The following is a 24,103-nucleotide window of genomic DNA, read 5'->3' as shown; positions in this document are numbered from 1 at the left end:
TCCCTTTTAAAAATGGCATTTATTTATTTATTTGTTTGTTTATTTATTTATTTTTTAATGGAGGTACTGGGGATTGAACCCAGGACCTCATGCATGCTAAGCATGCACTCTACCACTGAGTTTTACCCTCCCCCCCAATAATATTTATTGGTTCTTTTCTTTCTATTTCCAAAAGCAATTTATGATCCATATAGACTTGGAGACACAGAAGTTTCCCTGACCCCTCCCCAGCCCCTGCCATCAAAATTATTCTTCCTCCCCATTCATTGAAAATCAGTATTCACTGGTTTTTTCACCAGTATGTATTTTTTAAATCACTTCTTCTCTATAGATATACACCTAATTGAACAAACTTTTATTTTATTTTCCCTTCAGCCAATTTTCCCCAAAGTTAACATAACCATAGTACAATAATCAAAACTGAGAAACAAATACTGGTGGAGGACTAGTCGCTAAATTGCAGACTTTATTCAGATTCCACCAGTTTTTCCCACTAATGTCTCTTTTCTGTACCAATATCCAATCCAGGATATTAACATTGCATTGGTATGTACCTAAGTTTTAAAAAATGTATATCCTACTGTGCACACACTATTTTGTAGCCAGCTATTTTCGCTGGGACTATATCATGAATATTTCCCCAGTCTATTAAAATTCTATGTTATTAACCATTTTTAATGGCAGCATAATGTTCCATTATATGGATTTGGCATAACTTGCTTAGACAATAGCTTATTATTCTACATTTAAATTGTTTCTAATTTTTTTTTACTATTTTAAAGAATGATAAGATGAACATCTTGTACATGCTTCAAAATACATACATATCTCTGGTTATTTTGGCACAAGAGAAATCCCAGAAATGGAATTGCTGTGTCCATGGACACATCCCTCTCCCTTCAAGGTTCATAGTCAGGATTTGGACCTGTTGGTTACATTTATGCTTACAGAGACCATTCATCTGTCATCCTGAGGCAGGCAGGGGAAGAAGCAAAGAAACTTCAAAGGGAATCATAACCTTTGGGAGATGGCAAGAGAGATGGAAACATCAAGGGAACTCCAGGTTCTTCATGGCTTCTCAGCATTCTTCTAGGCTAACCAGCCCAGCTGGGTTTTTGCATCTTTGTAGAAAGAGAACGGTGCTTGCTCTGAGCCCAAGGATAATGGGAAGGGGCTGTGGGTAGGGGTGGAGCAGAAGCTGCTAATGCATTTTTGCCAGCATCTTTGGTTTCTCCAATATCCAGCCAGACTATTAGCAGTTCCCCAAGGATGGCCTTGCTCCTCACGTCATCCCCCATTTCCTATAAATGGGAAGTAGCTAGGGAGTAGGGTGTGTGTGTGTGTGTGTGTGTGTGTGTGTGTGTGTTTATGGTGGGGGAGGGAGAAGGGAGGAAGGTGGTTTTCCTACAGCTGATTTAATGGGGAACTGAAGCCCAGAGGAGCTGTTGTCCAGAACGACCCAGAGTCTTCATGGGGAGTAGTATGGGTGTTAGGACTTTCATTAAGGCTTGGAAGTCACTGGCAAGGATAGATGAGGGATTGCTGCCTCTGTCTTGCTTCTGGGGCTTAGAGACTGTGTGTGTGTGTGTCTGTGTGCATGCGTGTGTGTGTGTGTGTGTTGTAGTAGTAGTAATAGTAGTTCTAATTGGACTGAGGGATTGCCTCAGTTTCTTTATCTGAAAATGTTACCCATCTCCTGAGTTGTTGTAAAGATTGAATGAGTTAATGCATGGAATGCATTTAGAACAGTGCCTGGCACAATCAGGAAAAGTTAGCTATTATTACAGGAGGCTACCCCAGCAGAAAAAGGGGAGGGACCATTTCTCACAGCACAGGGCCTTACATCACCCTGTGTTGGGCCGGGCCTGGAGAGCACATCTGTCAGCTTGGTAAAGAAGTGGCTGGCACCTGCCTTGGGGAGGGGTGACCCGGCACTTATTCAAGTGGCCGGACCACTGGGTGGGGCCCAGGATCTTACACCATGCTGCCTGATCAGTCTCCCGAGCCCTCCTCCTTCCTCATGCCATAAGGCATGAGGCCTGTTGGCCCCTGGCAATGCCTCAGCTGGGAAGAGGGGGCTCCTGCTCCTCTGAGGTGGGACAACTCCCTCCTGCTCTCTGTGCTCCTTCACCAAGTCTGGAAAATACCACCAACCACTCTCCTGGCTCAGTAATTTTCCAGCTGACCTGGAATTCCCCCTGACTTCTGCCCTCTTTTCTGGGTCAGAGGGGACACCAGCTCACGGATCCAGGACTCCACTGGAGTCTCTCTGCTAGCCACAAAACGAGTGTGCCAAAGGCTTCCACTGGGGCGCTGGAGGGTCACCTGATGGGGGAGGGGGTGAGTGCTGCCAGGGAGGCAATGCTGAGACCATTTTCCAGTTAAACTTCCTCAGTGGCCCAGAAGGTAGATTCTTGGTTTTTCTCCCTCTGTTCTCTCCTGAACGCACTGCACTCTGTCTTCCCCATGGCCACCAGGGCTCTGCTGTTCTTCTCACCTTTCTCGAGTTTCCTTTCTTCTCTGCCTCCAGTTGGAGGTGCCCTTAGAGATCATCTCGCCAACTCCTTCTTCCTACAGGGGCCCAGAATATGGAAAGGACTTGCTCCACATCACACCCGGTTGGTGGCCAGGCCAGCACGGGAGTCCAGTGTCCCAGTGCCCCAGTGCCCGGTCCTCGGCTACAGCCAATTAGGTCCTCTCCTTCAAACCATCTTCCTGCGATTTTGTAGTATTCAAGTCAACGATCCACATAAACTGGAGTTCTCTCCACCCTAATAAAACTCATGGAAGAAGAAAGTCCAAACTGGGCGGCACCCTCAAAGCCGTGGTCCTAGACCTCCAGTTCTCTTCCACCTGTATTGTCCCACTCTTCTCAAAGGCATGCCGGAAACAGGTATCTTTTGGGAACTTGCTCAACAGCTGACAGAGGGAACATTTTACTGTTAACGTATCATATCACCCCCCCCCCTTCCCCATACACACCCTTAGCGAGGAAGAAAACATTGAAATTTGGCTTTTAACTTCAGGAAGAGGGATTGAGTTAGCTATCAGGAAGCTCTTTCTGCCTCAGAGAAAAGCAAACAGTAGAAGAGTAACTGGAGAGAATGTGACATCTCCTTTCAAGGGCTGGCGCTGAGTGGGTGGGGTGCAGCTCTACCCGGGGGCAGGGGAACGGCCAGAATAGCACGTGCGGGTAATGGTCGCAGACTGGCTCCGGGGAGGGGAGGCGCCCCGCGGAGCCGGGCAGCTTTCACCTAACTGTTTTGGTGGCGAGGGCGAGGGGGCGGTGCACTGCCCTAGGTAATGACAGGGCAGTCTGGGAGCCACGCGGGGGCTGCCCGTCGCGGTCGCGGCTACAAAGACAGCTCCAAGACCTCCGGCTTTTCCTTCCTTGGGTACCAGCCCCACCCCTCCATACCCCCTCCCAACACCCCCCACCTCCGTCCCGCCCAGCCCCGCCCCCTCCTGGCCGCCCCAGCGCGCATGCTCTCTCCCCCCGCGGAGTAACCTGGAGATTTAAAAGCCGCCGGCTGGCGCGCGTTGGGGGAGGCGAGGGGGACCAGCTCGCACGCGCCGGCCCCGGGTGACAGCCGCACGCCTCGGCCAGGTAGGGGCGCGCCCGCTCTTCTCCGCGAGGACGGGGTCCGGGCGCGGGAAGGGGAGGGGCGCTGCGCGGCCAGGCTCCGTGGTTGTCGCGTGTTTTGTGCCCCGCAGGAGGGGGCCCCGCCGTGGCCGTCCCGGGCCCACGCGTCCGGCCCCACGAGTCCCCGGGGAGGTGGCGGGGCTGCGGGTGCCCGGGCGCGCCCCCTCGTCCTGCCGCGGGCGGGCTGCGGGGCGCCGGGCGCCCGCTCGGGTCCCCGCGGAGCCGCGCTTTCTTCCGCAGAGGCGGGCGGGACTGGAAGCGTCGGGTTCCCCGCGTCTCCGGCCGGGAGGCGGGGTGGGCGGGGTGCGGCCCCTCCCTGGAGCCCCGGGCCGGGCGGACGGCGGGCGCACCGGTCGCTCGCTCCTGTTGCCGCCTCCCGCGTGAGAGTTTTCTTTGGAAAGTTGCGTTTATTATCTTCCCTTGTCTCGGCTTCACCGGAAAGGGGCAGGATGAGTCACCGCGGCGCGCACAGTCCGGGACTTGGGGGAGCCGGGAAAGGGGCTGGCGACCGCGACCCCGAGGGGTCCTCGGGCGCGGGCCCACTTGCTTGGGAAAGAGTGAGGTGTTATTAAGGAGAGAAAGTTGGCTGAGCCCTTTCGGATGTTAGTCTTGGGGCTAAGCTCTGGGCAGAGTTAGGCAGGAGTGTGTGCTCCGTCCTCAACCTCCGTTATCCCTCAGGGGAGGAGGAAAAAGAGGCAACCCTTCTCCTCGCCTCCCGGGCTCAGGTAGGGATGGCAGAATCTTGAGATCAGGGAACAAGTGTGATGAGGTGGTACCAGGGCATCGGCTACAGGTTCGCAGGGCTCTGGGCTTGGGCACTGCGGGTGTGCTGGAGAAGGCGCCAGGGACGTGCAGGGTTCCTCCTGAGTGAGGGTCAGCCCTTCCCATAGTCTCCGTTTCCCCCAGGCGCTGCCGCCCTGGGAGCTACTCTTACCCTTGATCCCTGTGAATCAGCTTACATTTTCCAAGAGTGACTGACACTCTTGACCCGCTCAGCTTCCTCCTCCCCCTCCCTGGGGTCACACCTCCCTGCTTTTTGCTTTTCCCAAGGGGCCAGAGTTGAGGGTAGGGAGTGGTTTGGCATGGTGGGTACCTGGTTAGGACTTGCCCTTCAGCTGTTACACAAACCCGATTTCAGTGGAGCGGGGACTAAGAATAGCCCAGTTGCTGTCCTGCTGCCCTGGAGTCTGCAGCTGGGCACAGCCAGTGGCCCAGGGCCCAGAGTGACCCTTGCTGGGCTCCTGGAAGCACGGATCAGGGGTGCAGAGTGAGGCCCTGCGGGTTTCTGGATGCCTTTCCTGATGCACTTAGTACTTCAGAGTGGGGCAGCCTTGTTGTGGACTCACCTGCCCAAGACCTGGGGAGCAGGCAGGCATATGGGAGAGGGGAGGGCAGGGCCAGGAAGTGTAGGCTGATGGGAAGCCTGAGAAAACCAATAGAACAACTTCTTCTAGGGTTTGGTTGCAACGTTATTTGAGGTCACAAGTCCTTCTGTTGGATGGGCCCCATCCTCTCATTCCTCCCTTATCTCCTCCCCTTAGGCTTGCCTGGAGCCTGGACTGTTATTCTAAAAGTGCTCAGAAAAATGGAGCTTGAGTCAGCAGGATGAGACTGAAGATAAAAATACAATTGTGGATGAATGTACAGTTGTGGACATTCAGGCCCCACCTTAGTGGAGGTGTGTGTGTGTGAGGGGGTAGTTTTTCTATGTACTCATGGAGTGTGTGGTGAACTCCCTGGCCCCTCCTGACTGCTGCCGTATCCCGGAGGAGGAGGAAAAGGAGCTGGACAGTGATCCTTGGTGGCCCACTGAGGTCCTTCCAGGCCAGGGTGGTGGAAGGATGGTGTGGAGTCCCCTCTCTCAGTCTGGGTAGGGCTCTGGAGACAAAAGGCAGAGAGGCAGGATGCTCTGAGGACTCTGAAAGTGAAATTAAGCGCTATCATCTGGACCATTAGAGCCTGATAATACAACATTAAGGATAACAACCCAGATTGTCGGAAAATCCTGGCTGCTCCACTAGCTGTGGGATGAAGGGCAAGTTACTTGATCTCTTTTGAGTCTCAGTATCCCTGGCTGCAAATTGGGGATGATAATAGTAATGATACTGCCTACTCTGTAGCTTTGTTATTTATTAAATAATAAATGTAATGAGTATAAATATGTATTTATATATATGTATTTAAAAACCCCATAGCTTTGTTAAATCATGCGTATAGAGCACTGGATTGTGAGCCTGATAGGGAGCAAGCGCTCAGTAAATGTTAGACAGTATTATCTACATCCACTACATCTACACCTGTCACCCGGTGGGCAGCATCACCCAGCCTGGGCCTCTGTTCTTGGGTTCTGCTATAGACCTTGTTTCTCTGGGGTCAAGGTCTCCCGGACTTTGGGGAGTCAGTAAGAGTTAAGAAATTGTCTCTAACACTCAGTTGCCTGCGTTTGAATCCCATTTCCTCTTGCAGAAGTTACTTCACCTCCCTGTGCTTCAGCTTCCTCCTCTGTACAATGAGGGTAACAGTACCTACCTCACATCATTATGAGGATTAAACGAGCTGATGTAGGTAAAGCTCTGGGCCCAGCAGCTGCAAGGGAAAGGAGCTTGCTAAATGCCAGCTGCTGCTATTTGGTAACAATGGAGGCAATCATTGTGGTTTACACTTAGGAACCAAAGTTTCAAAGTTTCTTAGCAAGGGAGTTACACTGTATACAACTGTATGTAAATTGTGAATGACACATTTACAGTTGAACTCATGGTTCCATGGAGAGAACACACCAGGACTTGACACCCCGGTCTCTCCCCTGTCAATATGCTATGTGACTTGTTTTTTAATTAGTCCATAAACCCCCTGCCCTACCTCTCTCCTCAGGTTGGAAGAGAGTGCCATGAGGTGATGGAGGTGAATATGTAGCCTGAAGGGTTAAGCACCTTCTCTGCAGAAAGGTTATTTGTTACGATTATTAGAGAAACTGTATGAGAGGAGGGGAGTGTTCTGAAGTTTGGGTTCTGCACTGTCCTCCCTCCCCAACCTTTGGGATCCTTTGCAGTGCTTTCTGGTGTCCAGAAGAAAAACCCAGCCTGACTTTCTCTGAACAGTCAGTGGCCCTGTTTGCTGGAATAGCGAGGGTGGGGACTGGACCAGTTGGTACCAGGCCCAGTGTCTTGAACACTGATGCCACTTGACTCCCAGCAGTAGAGCTGGAGTGTGGAGCTTTGTCAGTGTATTAAGTGTCCCTGCTTGGGGGCAGGGGGTAGTGACAGAGCCGTCACAGGATGGTCCTGATGTCTGGCCAGAACTTACTGTTTAATCCCTTTTTTTCTGCTACACGGTCTGTGTTTCCTCCTCCATGGGAAGAAGTCCACAGTTTTGCCACTGACCCCGAAGGACTTGTGGGGCTTCTTGCTTCTGATGCTGGAGACAGGCCTACCTCACCTGTTGGCCTTGGTTTCTGTGTCTGTAAAGTGGAGATGATGATATTCAAGTTGCAAGGTCACAGTGAGGATTAAACGAGATCGCCGTATCTCACAAGGAGCCTGCGTGGACCAGGTGCTCAGTACATGTTTGTTCCTTTCCCCTTTGTTAATCCTGGGGATCACTCTCTGGGAAGCTGGGATGAGCCAGCAAGAAGGGGCTTGGAGAGCAGCCTCTGGTCCCATAGTCCACAGTCCCTTAGTCACTAGATTCAGGTCAGACTGAATGCCTAGCCAGACAGGATGCCCTTAGGGGCAGCCAGCTCAAGACAGCCCTCCTTCCCCCGTGTTCCTTGTCAGGTCCCCGCCTCTCTAATCTCAAGTGTACTTTGAGCTGGCAGATATTGTCCAAGCTAGGAGTGCCCCGCCCATCCCTAGGGACGTGGCAACCTAGCTTTCCACTCCTGGTTCCTGTCACTAGAAAGAGCTGAGCTCCTGAATACCTTGAGTGTGCCCCTGCCTGAATCCTGGGCACGCCGATCCACAGGCAGGAATCCTGGACCAGCCTCCCCTGCAAGGCCCTTGGCTGGGGACCTCCCTCGCAGGGTCTGTGCCGGGCCTGGGCTCCCTGTTTCCTAGGAGCCGAAGGGCTAGTGCGGTGGAGGGCAGGGAAGGCCCCCAAGCCAGAGACCAGGAGGACCGCAAGTGACAGCCAACCCTGAGGGGTATCCAGTGCGTGTAGTCACAGTTTGGAAGAAAGAGATCCTTGACAGCTGTGGTCCGGGCAGCCCTGGAGGAGGTGGGGGACTTGAGCTGCACAGGGTTCACATGAAAGGGGGAAGGGGTCCAGGGGAGGTAACTGGAGGGCAGTGACTACTTTGAAAGCAAAAACAGGTCCAGTGCTGATGAATATCCCCATCTTGGGCCCATGTCCCATGATTTGGGGCCTGGTGTCCTCTCCACCACAGCTGACTGGGCGAGGCTAAGCGGAGAGGTGAGTGAAGGTGGAGAGCGCATGCTCCAGCCGCTGTGTTTTGCAGACATCTAGCCTTTTGCACACAGTTCCTGCCTGCTCATCTGTCACGGCACAGCCTCCTCTAGGAGGCCTGGAAGCGCCGAGCATGTCCCCTCTAGGGACTTCTCTCACTCAGCACCTGTACCCCTTCAGTGCGCTCTGAGTGCATCTGTCCCTTCTGCTGAGGGAGGCTGCAGTCCCATGTTTCTGAGTCCCCAGCCCCTTCACAGTGGGTTTGCATGTAACCGAGCTCAGTCCTGGTGGGCGGGTGGGTGAGCAAGCTTTCGTCTCTTTGACGTTTCTCTGGGGGCGGTGAGGTTGCACATGCTGAGGCATGCTCTCTCCAAGGGTGGGCAAACTACGGCTTTTTACCACCACCACCACCACCACCAAAACCCAACTTCTGTGGTGCCCACTTACACCCTGCCCACCACCAAGGGGCTGTTTTGGAGACCACATCCCTAGGACTGAGTCCAGCTCAGAGCCCTCTGATAAATGGGACTGGTCACAGACCCTAGGATAGCAGGGCTGAAAGGGCCTTAGAAGAACGTCAACTTTGGGATCCGAGAGGTGGGGCACGGCAGAGCTGGGTCCAGCACCCTGGTCTGACTCCCAACCCAGAGCTCTGCTCATCTGTAGGCCTGCCCAGACCCTCCACTCCTTGGCCTCTTCCCTGTATCCCGCATCTTTTAAGGGAGGCCAGGCTGCAGGGAGGGGACAGGGGTGTGCATGGATAAGGAGAGCTGCCTGGTCTGGCTGCCTGGCAAAGTTCAAAATCACTAGAATGGAGGCTGTTCAGGTTTCAGTTTGCAGGGGCTGTAGGAAGAGAAGGGAGCCAGGTGAGGGAACTTCCCAGTGGTCTGGAGACTGGGCCGAGCTCCCCATTCTCCTCCCGAGTTCCTCAACCCCCACCCTGGACCAAGGGATTTTTTGGTACCACTACCCCCACCTTGCAGGGAAGTGTTTATTGTGGCCCAAGCAGAGAAGCTAGTTACTAATTTCTGCCAGGAACAGAGTCCAGTTGCAGGAGGAAGTGGGGAAGAGGGCAGTTCTGCCCCCAGATGTCTAGGTTACTCGGTTCAGTTTCAGGTGACCGCTGACCCTTGGTGCTCTGTTGTACTTGAGCAATGTGTAGGCAGGTAAAGGATGGGGTACGTGCAGCTGGGGAGCCCTGCTCCACCTGGCTCTCCTTGTCTTTCATTGGTGGAGGGCTATGACCCACCCCCCTCCAATGCATTCAGTGGGCATCTGTCCATGGTGAGCACCCTACCTGGGGCTGGGGCGCAGGCGTGAGATCACTTAGCTGTATGGTTGGAAAGAACCTTAGACAGCATCTAGCGGAGCTCTCATTTTACAGGTGTGGAAACTGAGTCTCAGAGAGGTGAAATGCCTTATTCCAGGCCACACAGCCACAAAAATTACTGAGACTGGACTCGAGTGTCCTGGCTCCTAGTTCAGAGCACTTTCCAGAATTTTTGAATGGTTTGAGTTTTCCATTCAGTCCTTTTTATCTTTGCAGCCTTGGGTGTGTTAATGAGTTCCTCTGCAGCTCCATTGTCTTCCTTGTGAAAACAGGCCCAGTGTTGATCCTCGTGAGATAGGAATATTAAATACTGACTTTGCAGTATTGTACAAATGGTGTGAATTAGAGATAGAAGGTGTGCCAGGTACCTAGCACGTGTAAGCCCCTCCTGGACAGTTAGCAGCTGGCGGCCCCTCTGATGATTTTCCCTGTGGATGGGAACCACCCTGTCTTATAACTGGAGGTGTTTATCCCACCCTCCATCTCCCTCCGCAGCCTCCACCCCAGGCAGGGCTGCTGCAGTGACCTTTCCTCACCTGTTGGGGCCAGCACCTGGGGAGGCGCTTACATTCTTGGCATTCCTCCTGGCCCGGGAGGGCTGAAAGAGACGCTGGTCCTTGTGGGAGGCAAGCGGGTGAGGGGACGGGAAGCTGGGAAGAGAGACACTGTTGGTCCCTCTCTGCCCTCTGCTACTCCTGTTGGGAATGAGAAATCCCCTCCCAATTTCTCCACTGAGGAAGCCCAGACAACTGAAGAAGTGGCTGCCAGGAACTTCCACATACTTCCTCTCAAACACACTACACGACCATGAAGTTGGTGGTATTGATCTAAGTGTTCTTGCCTGTCAGATGGGTGTACTCACTGTACCCACCTCACCAGGCTGTTGGGAGATTAAAAGGCTTGGAAGAGTGCCTAGTGTGCAGTAAAGCTCAGTGTTAGCTACTGTCATTAACTGCACATGAGGAAACTGAGGCTTAGGGAGGCCAATGAACAAAGTCACGTCCTTACAGTAAATGGTGGCGTGGGCATGTGGGCGTGCAGACCCAGGCCGGGCTGACTGCCAGACCTAGGTCGTCCTATAGAATTGCTGGGTTTGGGGACGTCTGGGCTCAGAGGCCTGTGGCCCCTGGGGCAGAAGAGAGCTCCTGGCTGAAGAAAACCGACTGTCTTGGTTTGGAGGGCACTTGGCCAAAGTGACCCCGTGTGACCTGGGGTCGCAGCCATTCACAGAAAGGGAGTCTGGTTAGGAGGCCCAGGTGCCTGGAGTCGGACGTGTGTCTGTGTTGACCATCACCATGGGATTGCCAGGTGACTCTGGGAGACTGTCCAAGGTGAGGGTCAGGCCAGCCCCAGAACCCGTGTCACTGGTTTGGAAAGGGGAGGGGGGATCAGAGCGGGCTGTGGGGACTGCCCGCTGTCCTTTCCCCTCCCCTTCCCCCAACCTCCTCTGGCATTTGTTTCCTTTCAGAAGCCGGGCTGGGGCTCTCAGACAGGGCAACAAAAGCAACTTTCCTCCAAGCCACTGCCACCTGTTGGGTTTTCACACATTGGGGGTGAGTGGGGGGGAGGGAGCCGTTGCCCTTTTCCCAGTGTCTGTGGTGTGCCCCCTCTGCCCCCCCAGGGCCTGGGATTCTCTCTGCTGCCCGAAGTGACAGGGCTCAGGAGCTGGAGGGGGTGGGGGGCCTGCAGCAGCTGGGAGGGGAATTGAGTGGGAAGGGGCTGCGCTGGCAGCCGGGAGGGAGTTTGATGGATTACTCTGCAGGCCTAGAGGTTTCTCCCTAATCCCCCTTTGTGTCCGGGCCTGCAGCCCCCTCACTCTCTCTGACAAGCTGCTAAGCAGAAGGCTTCCAGTCCAAGTGAAGAAAAGGCAGCGCAGCAGGGTGGACTCCAAATCCCTGGCCTCCGGGCCCTGGGGAGGCAGGAGCTAGGGAGCAAGTCTGGGTGGGGGTGGGACCTTCCTCTCCACTGCGGGGGGGCCCCCCCCCCGTTATTCCGTCTCAGGGTTCCCTCGAGGTGGGGAGGTTGCATTCTGAGTGGGGTTCTCAGGTGTCTGTGGGAGCGCTGGGAGATCTGGGCCTCAGCTATTTGTGCAAATCACTGTTGCCTGTAGTGGGGTGGGGGTAGGGGGAGCAAATCCTTGCTTCTTTGGAAGCTCCCATTGGAGCCCAGAGAATCAAAGACTGAATATGGGTGGGAAGGCATTGAAGTCGGGCATAGACTAAATCCTGCCCCTCCACCCCGCCCCAGATGCCCAGGTGGGAATTCCCACAGCACAGCATCCCTGACAAGGGGTCTGTAACGATGGCCAGCTCATTGCCTCATGAGGATGTCCATTTTCCCGTCTCCTGTCTGGCCAGCGTGGGCTGTTTCTAGGGGTGTCCCAAGACTCCCTGTGCAGCTGCCCTGAGGGCAGAGCTCACTTTGGGAGTGCAGAGATACTGCTGGGCTTTGTGAGGTAAGGCCAAGGGCACTGGTCCCCTGGGACTGGGGCAGGGGGCTGGGTGAGTGCACCAGGAGGTTGTAGTAAACCCCCGGTCCTCTTCCCTGCCTCCAGCCTAGAGGATCTGGGAGAACTCAACTTGGGATGAGATTCTGGGGCCCCATCCATTGTGGAGGAACAGGGATCCCCACTCTCTCGCAGTCTTGCGGGTTGCTGCCCACCTGCAGTCCTGGCGGGACAGTCTCGGGGTCAGTGTTAGGGAGATTGGCCTGGAGTGACCCCACCCCTTTCTGCAGCTGAGTCATTATTCCTCCTGGCTAGCCTACCCCATCCCCAGTTTCCTTCCCTTCGAGGAGGGGCTTCCCAGTGGCCCCAGAGGGTTGGGGAGCGAATGAGAAAGAGCACAGTCTTTGTAAGTGGGGAGGGAGGACGCAGGGTTAGGCTCTCGGGGTCAGGGTGGGGGCTGCGGCCGTTTGATGTGCCTGGGCGGGTGTGGGGACGGTGCCTGCATAAAGAGGCCATAGATTGCTGCCTGACACTGGCCGGCGGCCGCGGCGGCGGCGGGGCTGCCCCCAGCCTGGCTCCCTCTGGCCTCTGTCCGTCAGCGAGGGGATCTGCTCCCCCAGCTCCACCTCAGCCGTGAGGGGTGGCAGGAGCCCCTTTGAAAGCCCTCAAAGGCCTCTTTATTCGTCCTTCTGACCCTCCCTTCCCGGAGGAGCTACCACGAGCTGCCATTCCTCCTGCCTCCTCCACTCTTGAATTTTGGAAAAAGTTCAGGCCAAGTTTGTTCCTGTTGCTCAGTTTAATTTCCCTGCACTCCCTGCCCGGGGCCCAACCTGCGGTGGGGCAAGGGGGCAGTGATGGGGCCGGCATTCCAGCCTGGAAGGCTCCGTCCCATCCATTCACCACCTTTGAGCCCTCAGGAGTTGCCTCTCTGGGGATTTCCTTGGTGTGATAGGAAGAGGCACTTAGGTCTTTCCCATCTCTTATGCCTCCCCGCCGCCCCCACTCTGCTCTCAGCCATTTATTCTCTAGATCAGCATTTCCCAGGCCCCTTCTCATGGTGGGGTGGGTGCCAAAGAGTTGCAGTGGAGCCTACAGCCTGTTCTGGGGGTGCCACGTGTTACACCTGGAGTCTCCCATATCAGTATCTGGAGTTGGGCGATGAAGTGCCTGTTCACAGAATGTGCCCAGGGCCCTTAGCCTCTCAAGGCTTGAGTTCTGCTCCCCCAGGGATGAGGAAAGATGGCCTGGGGCAGAGCTCCCTAAAGGTTCCCAGAAGTCTTGGGTTTCCTCCAGCTTTCTTGCTGTCCCGTCATCAAGGGGCCCAGAGAAGATGGGAGGTGTTTGGAACTTGAGAGGGACTTGTCCCCCTGGAGGCTTTCTGTTCCTGTCCACAAGGTCAGGCCAGACTCCCCCTTTCTGTACCTCCACTTCCCTCCTCTTCCTGCCCCCTCCCCACCAGGTGAGCACTTGGAGGCTGGCTCTCCTGGTTGATCTTCTGTTTGCCAGACTGAGTGCTCCAGGAGCAGTGAGGCAGGAGGATTTGAGTCAGAAGCATCTCTGAGGCTGTGGGGGGTGGGGGGGATTGGATCTTGTCTCCCTGTCTGTTTCCCGGAGAGGGCAGAGGAGCTCCTGAAACGAGGGGACCCAACAGGGTCTGTCACTTTCAGGCTTTGGCAAGAAGTGCCCCTGGGGCTGTGTCGCGAGGCAGCCGGGAAGGTGGTGACGAACCACTTCCTGTTCTCCTGCCTCTCTGAGCCCAGGCCCTGGCCAGGCCTGGGCTTCTGTTCGCGACCCAGGGAAGAAGGCCCTTCAGGGACTGCTGGGGACTCTGGTTAGCGCTGTGGGAGTCCTCTGGCGCTTCCTCCACCTGAGGACCCAGGAGTGCGGTGAAGGGGCGACTTGAGGGGCGCTTGGGAAGGTGTAAGGAAAAGACAGGGGGGCTTTGGAAGGGAGAGTACTCTTAAGGGCTTGGAATTTTCAGGCAACTCTGGGCTGGGAAGAGTAAAATCTGGAGGTGGCAGGAGTGCCCTGGACCCCAGGGCACAGTAGATGTCAAAAGAGGGAGGACGGGCCCAGCAACCTAAGAGCAGAGGGGTGCAGACCTGGGCTGGAGCCTGCCACTTCCTACCCAGCTCCTTTCAAGGAGTTCCTCACCTGGCCCCGCCCCTGGTTACCAGGTAAAGCACGTCTGGGACACGGGGAGAGGCACGGGGAGGGGGAGGCAGCAAAGGGCACTCTCTGGGCTGGAGGAGGGTTTTTTTTTGTCTGTGTCCATTGTGGGCTGAGGAAGGTCCTGCTCAGTCCTGGGAGTGAGGAGCTGGATTAAGGGAAGGAGGAAGATAGGTGAGGTGATTAGTGGTTGCTGGAGAGCTGCAGTTTATTTTAAACAATGGGGAGCAACCAGGGCTTGGGAATGGGTGCAGGTTGTGGGTGAGGCTGGGTCTGACAAAGTCTCTGTTTGCCCAGGGAGGACCTGGTCTCTTAAAAGCCCAGAGCAGGTGAGTGTCCAGGGCCTTCCCAGACTGAGGGTGGGATGGGCTGGAAGCCTTTTGACCCAGAGCCCTTCTCTCCAGGTTACATGGCACCACCCCTTGGTCCTGCAGTCCATTGCTTTCATTCTGGGGGTGTCGTGGCAGTGCAGTGCCTGGGGAGAACTCGACTCGAGCTGAACCCACAACCACACAGCTAAGGCTGATGCCTGGTCCCCTAACCCACTTTGGGACCATGTGGGCCAGTGCCTTACACTCCTGCCCATAGGAGTCCATGCCTATTCCCAGAGTGGGTGGTGTCTGAGTCTGAGCAGAACTTTGAGGAGGATGCCACTGCTATGGCCCAGCCTTGTCTGAAGTCCTTCCTTCCTGGGCTCCAAGCTGCAGAGCCCCGGAAGGTGGTTATGGGATGGACACGTCTTACCTGGGATCGATGGTGCCTGATTTCTTTGTGGCACAGCTCCGAGAGCACCTGCAACACACTGGGTGACACATAAGGCCCTGTGGGGCTTAGTGATATTTGAAACGATTAAAGAAGTTGAAGCACAGAATTATGAGACATTGAGATTGGAGGAGGGCACGAATGAGGGTTGAGGGTGCTCCAGGAAGGCCCTCGGGTTGGGGGTGGAGACTGGGGCCAAGGCCTTCACCCTGTGAACCTTGCACCAGAGTCGTGCTCTTCAGTAGCATTTATGGGAATGGCTTGGCGAGGTTAAGGAAGGTGCTCCAGCCTCCAGCCACAAGTGGGATGGATGACAAGTTAAAGGGCTCTTTTGTCTTTTCTCACCAAGGCCCGTCCTCTGTACCTCCTCTTCGTGGTGGACTTGATTTTCCCTCTTTTGAGGTCACTTTTAAACAGAGCAGACTGCAGTGGGTGCTGCTGTCAGGAAGCAAGACCTGGAGGCCGAGTGTCCGGGGCTGGGGCATGCCGGGTGGGTGCTCCCCCAGTGGGATCTGTGTGCACAGGAGGCAGGCCTAGCAGAAAGGGCTCAGGGGGCTTCTCTGGTGAGAAAGGAGCCTTTTGGGAAGCAGAGAAAGCCTGCCCGGGAAGTGGTGGGGCATCCTGCTGGCTCAGGGTCACTGGCGTCATCGTAGTGGCTGCCAGGTGGTGCGGTTTTGTGTGAGGCAGGGACCTGAGAACGGCCTCACTGTCCCCTGACAGTTGGGCAGCGCATGTGGGAATGCTTTTTCCCCATGGATGTTGAGTGTGGGGAGAAACTCAAGGGAGAGGTTTTCAGGTCTGTGTTCTTCCAGGGGAGTGCTCTTTAAATGGTTGCAGTGATAGGTTAAAACCCAACCCAACAAACCACAATCTCTCCTCCCTTCCTCCTCATCCTCCTCCTTGGGGTGGGAGTCATGGTGCAGTGTGGCTCCCGGCCAGACAGCACAGAGTAGGAAGTGTGACTCTTAACAAAGGGGAATTGAACAGCCCAGCTTTAGGAAGTGGAGCGAGAAAAGCAAACAAACTAGCAAACAAACCAGCGGAGGGTCTCCAGGGGCACCTTGATAACAGGGCCTGGGGAGCTGGGCATTCAGTTGGTTTGATTTTTTTCCCTGCATACTAGCAGGCAAGGACAATTGTAAAGATACTCCAAAGCACAGAATTACTGGCATCTAGTTGGCTCTGGAGTGTACTGAGGTTTAAAAGTCATATTTACCTGATTAATTATGTCAACCTTAGGCTAATACTAACATGCATTTCCTGATGGAGCAGTAGTGGGTGGCACCTAGGTGGAAGGGCCAAACCATCCTGGGAGTGAACAAGATTCAGAATTCACCACAAATCCTGGAGACGCGGTTCCCAGGACTTACTACTTGTGTGTGTTTGATTGTCCCTGCTCTTTTAGGATCCGAGTGATATGTCCCCACTGAGGCACCCCTCGGCAGCAGGCGGTTAGCATGGCTGAGAAACTAGACCCGCAAGAAGGGCTGGCGGACATGGGCTCCTGGAGGCTGAGTCCCAGCCAGTCAGAGGCAGCAAGGAGGAGAGGCCTGGGCGCCCGGAACAAGGCTGAGACAGAGCGGTTCTGGAGTGCGTGAACAGGCCGGAGCCCTGCCCGCCTGGCCCACCATGGTCCAGCGGCTGTGGGTGAGCCGCCTGCTGCGGCATCGGAAAGCCCAGCTCCTGCTGGTCAACCTGCTGACCTTTGGCCTGGAGGTGTGCCTGGCTGCAGGCATCACCTACGTGCCACCCCTGCTGTTGGAAGTAGGGGTAGAGGAGAAGTTCATGACCATGGTGCTGGGTGAGTCACCACATCCTCCTTCCCTCCTGCTCCAGATAGGTGCTGCCCGGGAGGTAGGGCAGTAGGGCCTCAGCCCAAAGAACTGCCTAGAGGAAGAGACGGTTACCTGCTGTCCCTGAGCCTGATGGGTTGGTGTAGTGGGGAGAGGCGTGGCCCTGGGCTGAGGAGGGTCCAAGAGGAAGAAAAGAGTATAGGGACCTTCCTTGGTTACCTCTGTGTCCCTGGTGCCCATAGGAGACTGGAGAAACTGCCCTTCGTAATTTATACCTATGGTCTCATTTAATCCCTGCAGCAACCCTTTGAGGTTACCCATTTCACAGAGAAGATAATGGAGGCTAGTAAGAGGCTAGGTGACTAGCCAGGCTACACAGCTAGCTTAGCTGCTGATTAGTAGGGTTGGGTTTCCCCACCAGGGCTCTTTCTTACAGGGGCTGGGCTCCTGACTGCAGACGAATTTTGCAAAAGCCACAGAAGGCAAATGGTCACCATCGCGTGACTCCCAGGCAGGGGGCTCTCTGTCAGGACTATGGGGTCTAGAGTCAGACTGCCTGTTGAAACCCTGCCTCTTGCCCTTCCTGGCTCTGTGCCTATGCACAGGTATCACTTATCAGCTGCTCCCTGCCTCAGCTTCCCCATCTTAAAATGCGGTGTTAGTGGTCTTAGTTGTGAGGAGTAACGGGTCCTGTGAGGTACTCAGCACGGCCGTCATTTCCGTCCTTCTCGGGGAGGTTGGGCCTCAGCCTCTGGCTCATACTCTTTGCCCTTCTTGCAGGCATCGGTCCAGTGCTGGGCCTGGTCTCAGTGCCACTCCTGGGCTCAGCCAGTGACCACTGGCGTGGGCGCTACGGCCGCCGGAGACCCTTCATCTGGGCCCTGTCCCTGGGCGTCCTGCTGAGCCTCTTCCTCATCCCGAGGGCCGGCCGGCTGGCGGGGCTGTTGTGCCCAGACACCAGGCCCCTGGAGCTGGCACTGCTGATCCTGGGCGTGGGGCTGCTGGATTTCTGCGGCCAGGTGTGCTTCACTCCGCTGGAGGCCCTGCTCTCTGACCTCTTCCGGGACCCAGACCACTGTCGCCAGGCCTTCTCTGTCTACGCCTTCATGATCAGCCTTGGGGGCTGCCTGGGATACCTCCTGCCCGCCATCGACTGGGACACCAGTGCCCTGGCCCCCTACCTGGGCACCCAGGAGGAGTGCCTCTTCGGCCTGCTCACTCTCATCTTCCTCACTTGTGTGGCGGCCACGCTGTTTGTGGCAGAGGAGGCGGCGCTGGGCCCGGCCGAGCCAGCGGAGGAAGGGCTGTTGGCCCCCTCCGCACCGCCCCACTGCTGCCCGTGCCGCGCCCGCCTGGCTCTCCGGAACCTGGGCGCCCTCTTTCCCCGGCTGCACCGGCTGTGCTGCCGCATGCCCCGTGCCCTGCGCCGACTCTTTGTGGCCGAGCTGTGCAGTTGGATGGCGCTCATGACCTTCACGCTGTTTTACACGGACTTCGTGGGTGAGGGGCTGTACCAGGGTGTGCCCAGGGCTGAACCAGGCACCGAGGCCCGGAAACACTACGATGAAGGTGAGGTCTTGGCAGCCTGGGGGCTGGTGTAGGAGCCGGTCTCTGTGGATGTCCAGGTGCAGGGCGATGCCCGCAGCCTATGCCTAAGCTGGTAGCTGCGCATCTGGACCTGATTTCCCCATCAGGAAAATGGGCCAGTGAGCAGGCTGCGTGCGCAGCCACTCGAGGAGCCCCGCAGCTTTGCTGCAGTCTCAGTAGAGCCTCGGACTGCTCGGACAGTCGTTGCCCCAACTGGACAGAAGAAGCTGAGCTTATTTCAGATCCAAAGGGTGGGCCTCAGGTCTGCCTGGCCCCAACCTTAGTTCCCTCTGCTCCCCTGCTGACTTTCCAAATCGCCTTGCCAGCCCCTTCCAGCTCAGGTGTTCTGGAACTCCATCTGGTAAAACTGACTCCCGTGTTCCCTCTTACCCTCTTAGCAAGCTGAGCGCAGTCAAACCTTAGAACATCTTCCTGTGACTTTAGCCAGTGGGTTTGGCCACATACCCTGAGGTCAGGGTTAGAACCTAGACTCCTGTTACTGTGTTGCTTTGGGTAGGCTGGGAGGACGCTGGAGGAGGGGCAGGTCTGGTCTGCAGCAGATCTTGGGCAGCAAGCGCCTATGGTTCCTGATTCTGAGCACTGCCCCCCCAGATTGTACTGGGCCCTTTCCCGCAACACCTTGTCTGACCGCCTCTTCCCCCCCCACCCCTCCCTCTCCAGGGGTCCGGATGGGCAGCCTGGGGCTGTTCCTGCAGTGTGCCATCTCCCTGCTCTTCTCTCTGGTCATGGACCGGCTGGTGCAGCGATTTGGCACCCGAGCAGTCTATCTGGCCAGCGTGGTGGCTTTCCCTGTGGCTGCTGGTGCCACGTGCCTGTCCCGCAGCGTGGCTGTGGTGACCGCCTCGGCTGCCCTCACAGGGTTCACCTTCTCTGCCCTGCAGATCCTGCCGTACACGCTGGCCTCCCTCTACCACCGCGAGAAGCAGGTACTCGCACTGGCCGCTGAGTGGAGCCGGGGTGGAGGGGAGGCTGACGAGCCCAGAACCGGAGTTTGGCAAGAGAAGCTAGAGAAGGCAGCCTTTGATAGGAGAGGAAGCCCGCTGGAGCCCTAGGGCCAAAGACTTGGGCTGAGGAAGGAGGGGGTAGATTAGATTCTGGGAATGACTTCCTGGTGTCAGAACTATGAAGCACTTGAGTGGATGATTGCAGGAAATGCGAAATCCTTCTCTGGGAACCCTGACAATCAGGGCTAGCAGATGCCCTCAGTCTGGGCTGAGTTGCTGTATGCAGAGGTCAGGGGCTGGGTCAGGTGACCTCTGGGGTACCTCAGTTTAGCAGATGATGAATGGGAGTGGTCTGGTGTTGGCCACACCTCTCTTTATTCGTATAGTGACCCAAGCCTTGCTTTGGTCTCTGAGATGAGGAAGGCTCTTTACTGCTCCTCTCTTTAGGTTTTTCTTCCTTTTCTGTCTAATTCTCTCTTTTCTTGCCTCACTCCTTTGCCTCATCCCCTTCTCCCGCCCCCACGGCGGATCTCTGAGCCCGATGCACCTGGCACCGCTCACCTGGGCTCTGTGTAAGTTGGGGGGCCTCCTTCCTGCTCAGCCCCACACTGCACAGCCCCTCCAGGGTTCGCCTTCTGTGAGAAGCCTCCTGACCCAGGCTGTGTGATCACCTGTGTTGCCTCCACTGGCCTCACTGAGATCCAGCCTTGGGTGCAGAGCTCTGCCCAGAGGGCAAGAAGTTGGGGTGTCCCGAGGAAAAGGAGATGCAGCCTGCCTTCACAGAGCTCCCAGACAGGGAAGATGCATTCTGCCCCTTAGAGGACATGAGTGGGCTGGCGGAGAAACACCAAGCCGGGAGGCTGGTTAACTGAATAGGTAGCTGTGAGGGTCTTGGGGTGGGGGGCTTAGGTTGGGGGAACAGGTCCCTGAGACCCTAGTCGGCGCACTGATAACCCTCATCAGCCTCCACTCTTGTGCCCTGGCTGGAGGCTCAGGGGCTGGTGCCCAGAGGCCAGCCGTGGGCACGTGCCAGGGAGCGTGCTGGGGCTGGTCTTCCCCTCGGACTGAGGAGCATGTCTGTCCCCAGGGGCCTCTCCAGGTTCCAGCCACACTGGTCTTGTGTGGGGTGGCAGGCTTCAAGCAGCTGCTTAGGGCATGCTTGGCCCTGTACCCCATCTGCCCCTGCTTTGTCCACTTCTGGCTGCTCCTTGAGCCTTGGGCTTCCCTGGTGTCAGGTTTGAGCTCTGCCGTGGCTCCCAGCGTTGATGCAGCGGACTCTGAGAGTCAGGCACTAGCCGGCCCGGGGCAGCATCAGCTAAGTCCTGGCCTTGTCCTTAGACAGGGCGCTCTGGGGCAGTGGAGGCAGGGCAGAGGCAGGTCACGCTGATCCCAGGCAGACGGGGAGAAGGAGCGAGGAGGGCTTCAGCCTTAGCACAGCTGGGCCGTGCAAGTCGGGAAGAGCGATTCCTTCTGATCCTCACTTCCTTCATGATTCAGAAGACCCTCCCTGCCCCAGGATGGGGCCACAGACCTCACAGTAGGGCAGCAGCTGCAGCCTGGGCCTGGGCCCTCCAGCAGGAGGGAGCGGCTCTCCTTGAAGACTGACAATGATTCCCCAGTCGCAGAAGTAGGGCAGGAAGGAGGTGGGTCAGGAGAGGCCACGTGGGGTTTGGAGCCCCCCTTGGGATTTTGTTCTTCTGTTCTTAAGTGTCTCTCTTCTCGCCTGTCTTTCTTCTCCCTGTGTCTTTTCCTTTACCCTGGGGTTCTGTTCTCTTCCTAACCTGCAGTACTGAGTTTGTCTGTCACTTACCGATTCTAGGAGAGGCTAGAGGAGACCTAGACTTCTGGTTTCAGATTTGTCCTCTCCTGGCCCCCAGCCCCTTCTCCCACTCGCTAGACCCAGACCAAGCAGGTCTACTCAGTTTTCTGACCTGCTGCCCATTTTCATTAAGGCCCGTTGCCTGGTTTCTTCCAGCCCCTGGGATAAAGGCCAGGGTCTGTTCTCATAGCTGGGGGACCCCATGCCTGGGTACATACCTGTCCTTGTGTCCCTGCCTGCCAGGTTTTCCTGCCCAAATACCGTGGAGACGATGGAGGTGGTGCCAGTGAGGACAACCTGATGACCAGCTTCCCGCCGGGCCCCAAGGCCGGATCTCCCTTCCCCATCGGACACATGGGTGCTGGAGGCAGCAGCCTGCTCCCCTCTCCACCTGCGCTCTGCGGGGCCTCTGCCTGCGACGTCCCCATGCGTGTGGTGGCAGGCGAGCCCCCCGAGGCCCGGGTTGTTCCTGGCCGTGGCATCTGCCTGGACCTTGCCATCCTGGACAGTGCCTTCCTGCTGTCCCAGGTGGCTCCCTCCCTGTTTATGGGCTCCATTGTTCAGCTCAGCCAGTCTGTCACCGCCTATATGGTGTCGGCTGCAGGCCTGGGTCTGGTTGCCATTTACTTTGTCACACAGGTAGTATTTGACAAGAGCGACTTGGCCAAATACTCAGTGTAGAGTACGTCCAACCCACTGAGGGAAAGCCTGCCTTACTGGGTCCCCTATTCCAGTCTGTTAGCCCCACGGGGCTGGGAGCTGACCGCCCGGTGCCTATTGCTGCCAAAGTGGTGTGGCTTTCTGCTGCCTCCCCATGGCAGTGTGGTGCATAGCTGCCCAGATAGGGGATGGGGCTTCTTCCTTCCCACCTCTCCCCAGGCTTCAGGGCTGGCAGGCTGGTGGCTCTCCATATGGCTTCAGTCTGGGCTTCTACAAGGAGAGAAGGGCAGAGAATTTAATTAACTCCGTGCACTGGAATGCAGGACACTGCAGAGGGATTACCCAGGCTCAGGGTTAACAGCTAGTGTCCAGGTCAAGACATACCCAGAGAACAGATGTGGGGGCCTGAGTAAACTCAGCCACCTGGCCTCCCACCACCAGGGCCCCTTGTCCTGTAAGTTCCCCCAGTGTCGCTGTTGCATGGGAGTTTCTAGTGTGAAACTCTTCTCCACAGGATTTGAAAGTATAGAAGATATTTGGGGGCAGAGTCCTGAGGGGAGAAAGGAAGCTGCCTGGCCCCGCAGCACCGCCTTTGTGCTGTTCCCTCACCCCTACATTTTATCAGGACTTGGCTTGTTGGCCCCTGTGTTGCCATCATAGGGACTCAGGCCTTTAAATATTTAACTTATTTATTTAAGTTGAAGAGGAATCAATTCCCAGCCCTGCTGGTATCTAGGAGTTGGGTCGGATAAGATCCCCAGCTACTGAGATGGCTGGTTATTGGGCTGAGCATTGCCAGAATCTCTCCTGGAATGATTGGTCTGGCCCCCAAACTGCCTAACCCTGAGCTTGGAAGCTCTGCTCACCCCAACTGATATCCCAAATCCTGTTACCCAAGGCAGGGAGGGCTGGGGCAAGGTGGAGGGTGGGGTTCCAGGTCTCAGCAGCCTCCCCCCACTCCCCTCCTCTCTTGGCCCAGCCTGGGCTCCCCCAACTCCCCTCTGCTCCCTCTAGGACTGGGCTGTTGAAGGAGCTGCCCAACCCTCACCTTTCCCCATTGACTCCTCTCCTTGGAGCTGTTTTGGGACCAGAAGCACAGAGTGTGGCTCCCTGAGCCTTTATCTGTCTCAGCCCCCAGGGCATATCTGTGTTTGGGAAATCTAGCACAGAAACTCAGGAGCACCCCCTGCCTGGGCTAAGGAAATCTTATCTCTGGAGAGGGGGTTTAAGTGCCGTTTGCAATAATGTTATGTCTTATTTATTTAGCGGAGTAAATATTTTATACTGTATGTGAGCAATCAGAGTATAATGTTTATGGTGATAAAAGTAAAGGCTTCTTATATGTTTAACTGGTCTGTGTATCTTTTCCGAGGAAGAAAGACCAGATCTCTCTAAAATCGTCCTCAACTTTCTTTCTCATCCAGACCTTGTTTTGGCAGCTTCAGTTCCCAGCATCACCAGCAGGTGGAGCCATACACCAGCACGCTTATGTCCTTTGGCCATTGGGTGTGGCTGTGCTACCCCAGGGTTCCGGAGGCCCTTTGGGAACTTGAGGGAGAGGGCCGGAAAGGTGCGGAGTGCAGGGGAGAGGGGGCATTTTCCCCTTCAGATGGCTCACAGTGTGGCCACGGAGATGGAGCAAGCACCTATTAATAGGAAGCACTTGGCACATATGGGCAAGGATTTTGACACCACTGTGCCTTGGTTCCCATGCTTTCCCATCTCCTTCACCCTTCCTGCCAGGCGCAGGTCAAGTTCAGCCTTCTCAGCTTCACTGCCTCCCTCACTCTTCCTGTCCCTTAAATTCAAGTGGTCAGTAAACACGCTGTGCAAGGACTAGCTTTATTTTTTCACATGTTCTCTTTTTTATTTAACTTTGTATTTTGGAAGTTTTCAAACATACACAAGTATTACGCCTGCTATAATGAGCCCAACTGCGACAGTTATTAACATTCTGCCATTTTATTTCATCTATTCTCTCCCCCTCACCCCACCCCCTTTTTTCTTCTGGGATATTTTTAAAGCATTTGGAAGATACAACCTCATTTCACCGGTAAATACTTCAGAGTGTACCTTTAGGAACTTGATCACAATACCACGTAAATATTCAACAAATAGTAATTCCTTATCATCAGTTACCCAGCCCATGTACAATTTTCCCCAGTGGCCTTGAAAATGTCTGTTTACTATTAGTTTGTGCAAATCAAGATCCAAGTTAAAAAAAAATAGTAAGTTGCAGTTAGTGGCTAATGCCTCTTAGGTTTCTCTTAAACTCTTAATAGTTTCCCTCTCTTCTTTTTTTTTTTTTTAATTCATTGGTGAAGCAGCAGTTATTTTTCCTACAAAATTGTCCAACTTAATATTTGGCGGACTGTATCCTCAGTGATACTTAAGATGTTCTCTCCCCCCAGCTTCCTCCGTAAGTGGTGGTAAGATCAGGAGGCTTGGTTAGATTCAGATTTGATTGTCCCATCATAGGGACTCAGGCCTTTAAATATTTAACTTAATACCTCCGTATACTCCTCTTA

General features: G+C 55.4%; 1 protein-coding gene across 3 annotated transcripts; it reads left to right on the top strand.

The window, feature by feature from the left end:
* The first annotated feature begins 3,509 nt into the window (after positions 1-3,509).
* SLC45A3 (solute carrier family 45 member 3) lies at positions 3,510-22,924 on the top strand. Of its 3 annotated transcripts, none has more exons than XM_031438709.2 (5): positions 3,510-3,607; positions 16,157-16,552; positions 17,325-18,113; positions 18,813-19,078; positions 21,159-22,924. In XM_031438709.2, the coding sequence occupies exons 2-5, from the start codon at positions 16,381-16,383 to the stop codon at positions 21,594-21,596; spliced, it is 1,665 nt and encodes a 554-aa protein (XP_031294569.1). In that variant the 5' UTR covers positions 3,510-3,607; positions 16,157-16,380; the 3' UTR covers positions 21,597-22,924. The 3 variants fall into 3 exon arrangements, with proteins under 3 accessions (XP_031294569.1, XP_064333187.1, XP_064333188.1); XM_064477117.1 differs by lacking the exon at positions 3,510-3,607 and adding an exon at positions 7,069-7,192; XM_064477118.1 differs by lacking the exon at positions 3,510-3,607 and adding an exon at positions 13,590-13,997.
* The last annotated feature ends 1,179 nt before the right edge of the window (positions 22,925-24,103 follow it).

This window comes from Camelus dromedarius, chromosome 21, assembly GCF_036321535.1.
Source record: "Camelus dromedarius isolate mCamDro1 chromosome 21, mCamDro1.pat, whole genome shotgun sequence".
Taxonomy (NCBI): Eukaryota; Metazoa; Chordata; class Mammalia; order Artiodactyla; family Camelidae; genus Camelus; species Camelus dromedarius.
The sequence above is the reverse complement of the archived record's forward strand: the minus strand, read 5'-3'. Positions and strand labels throughout refer to the sequence as shown.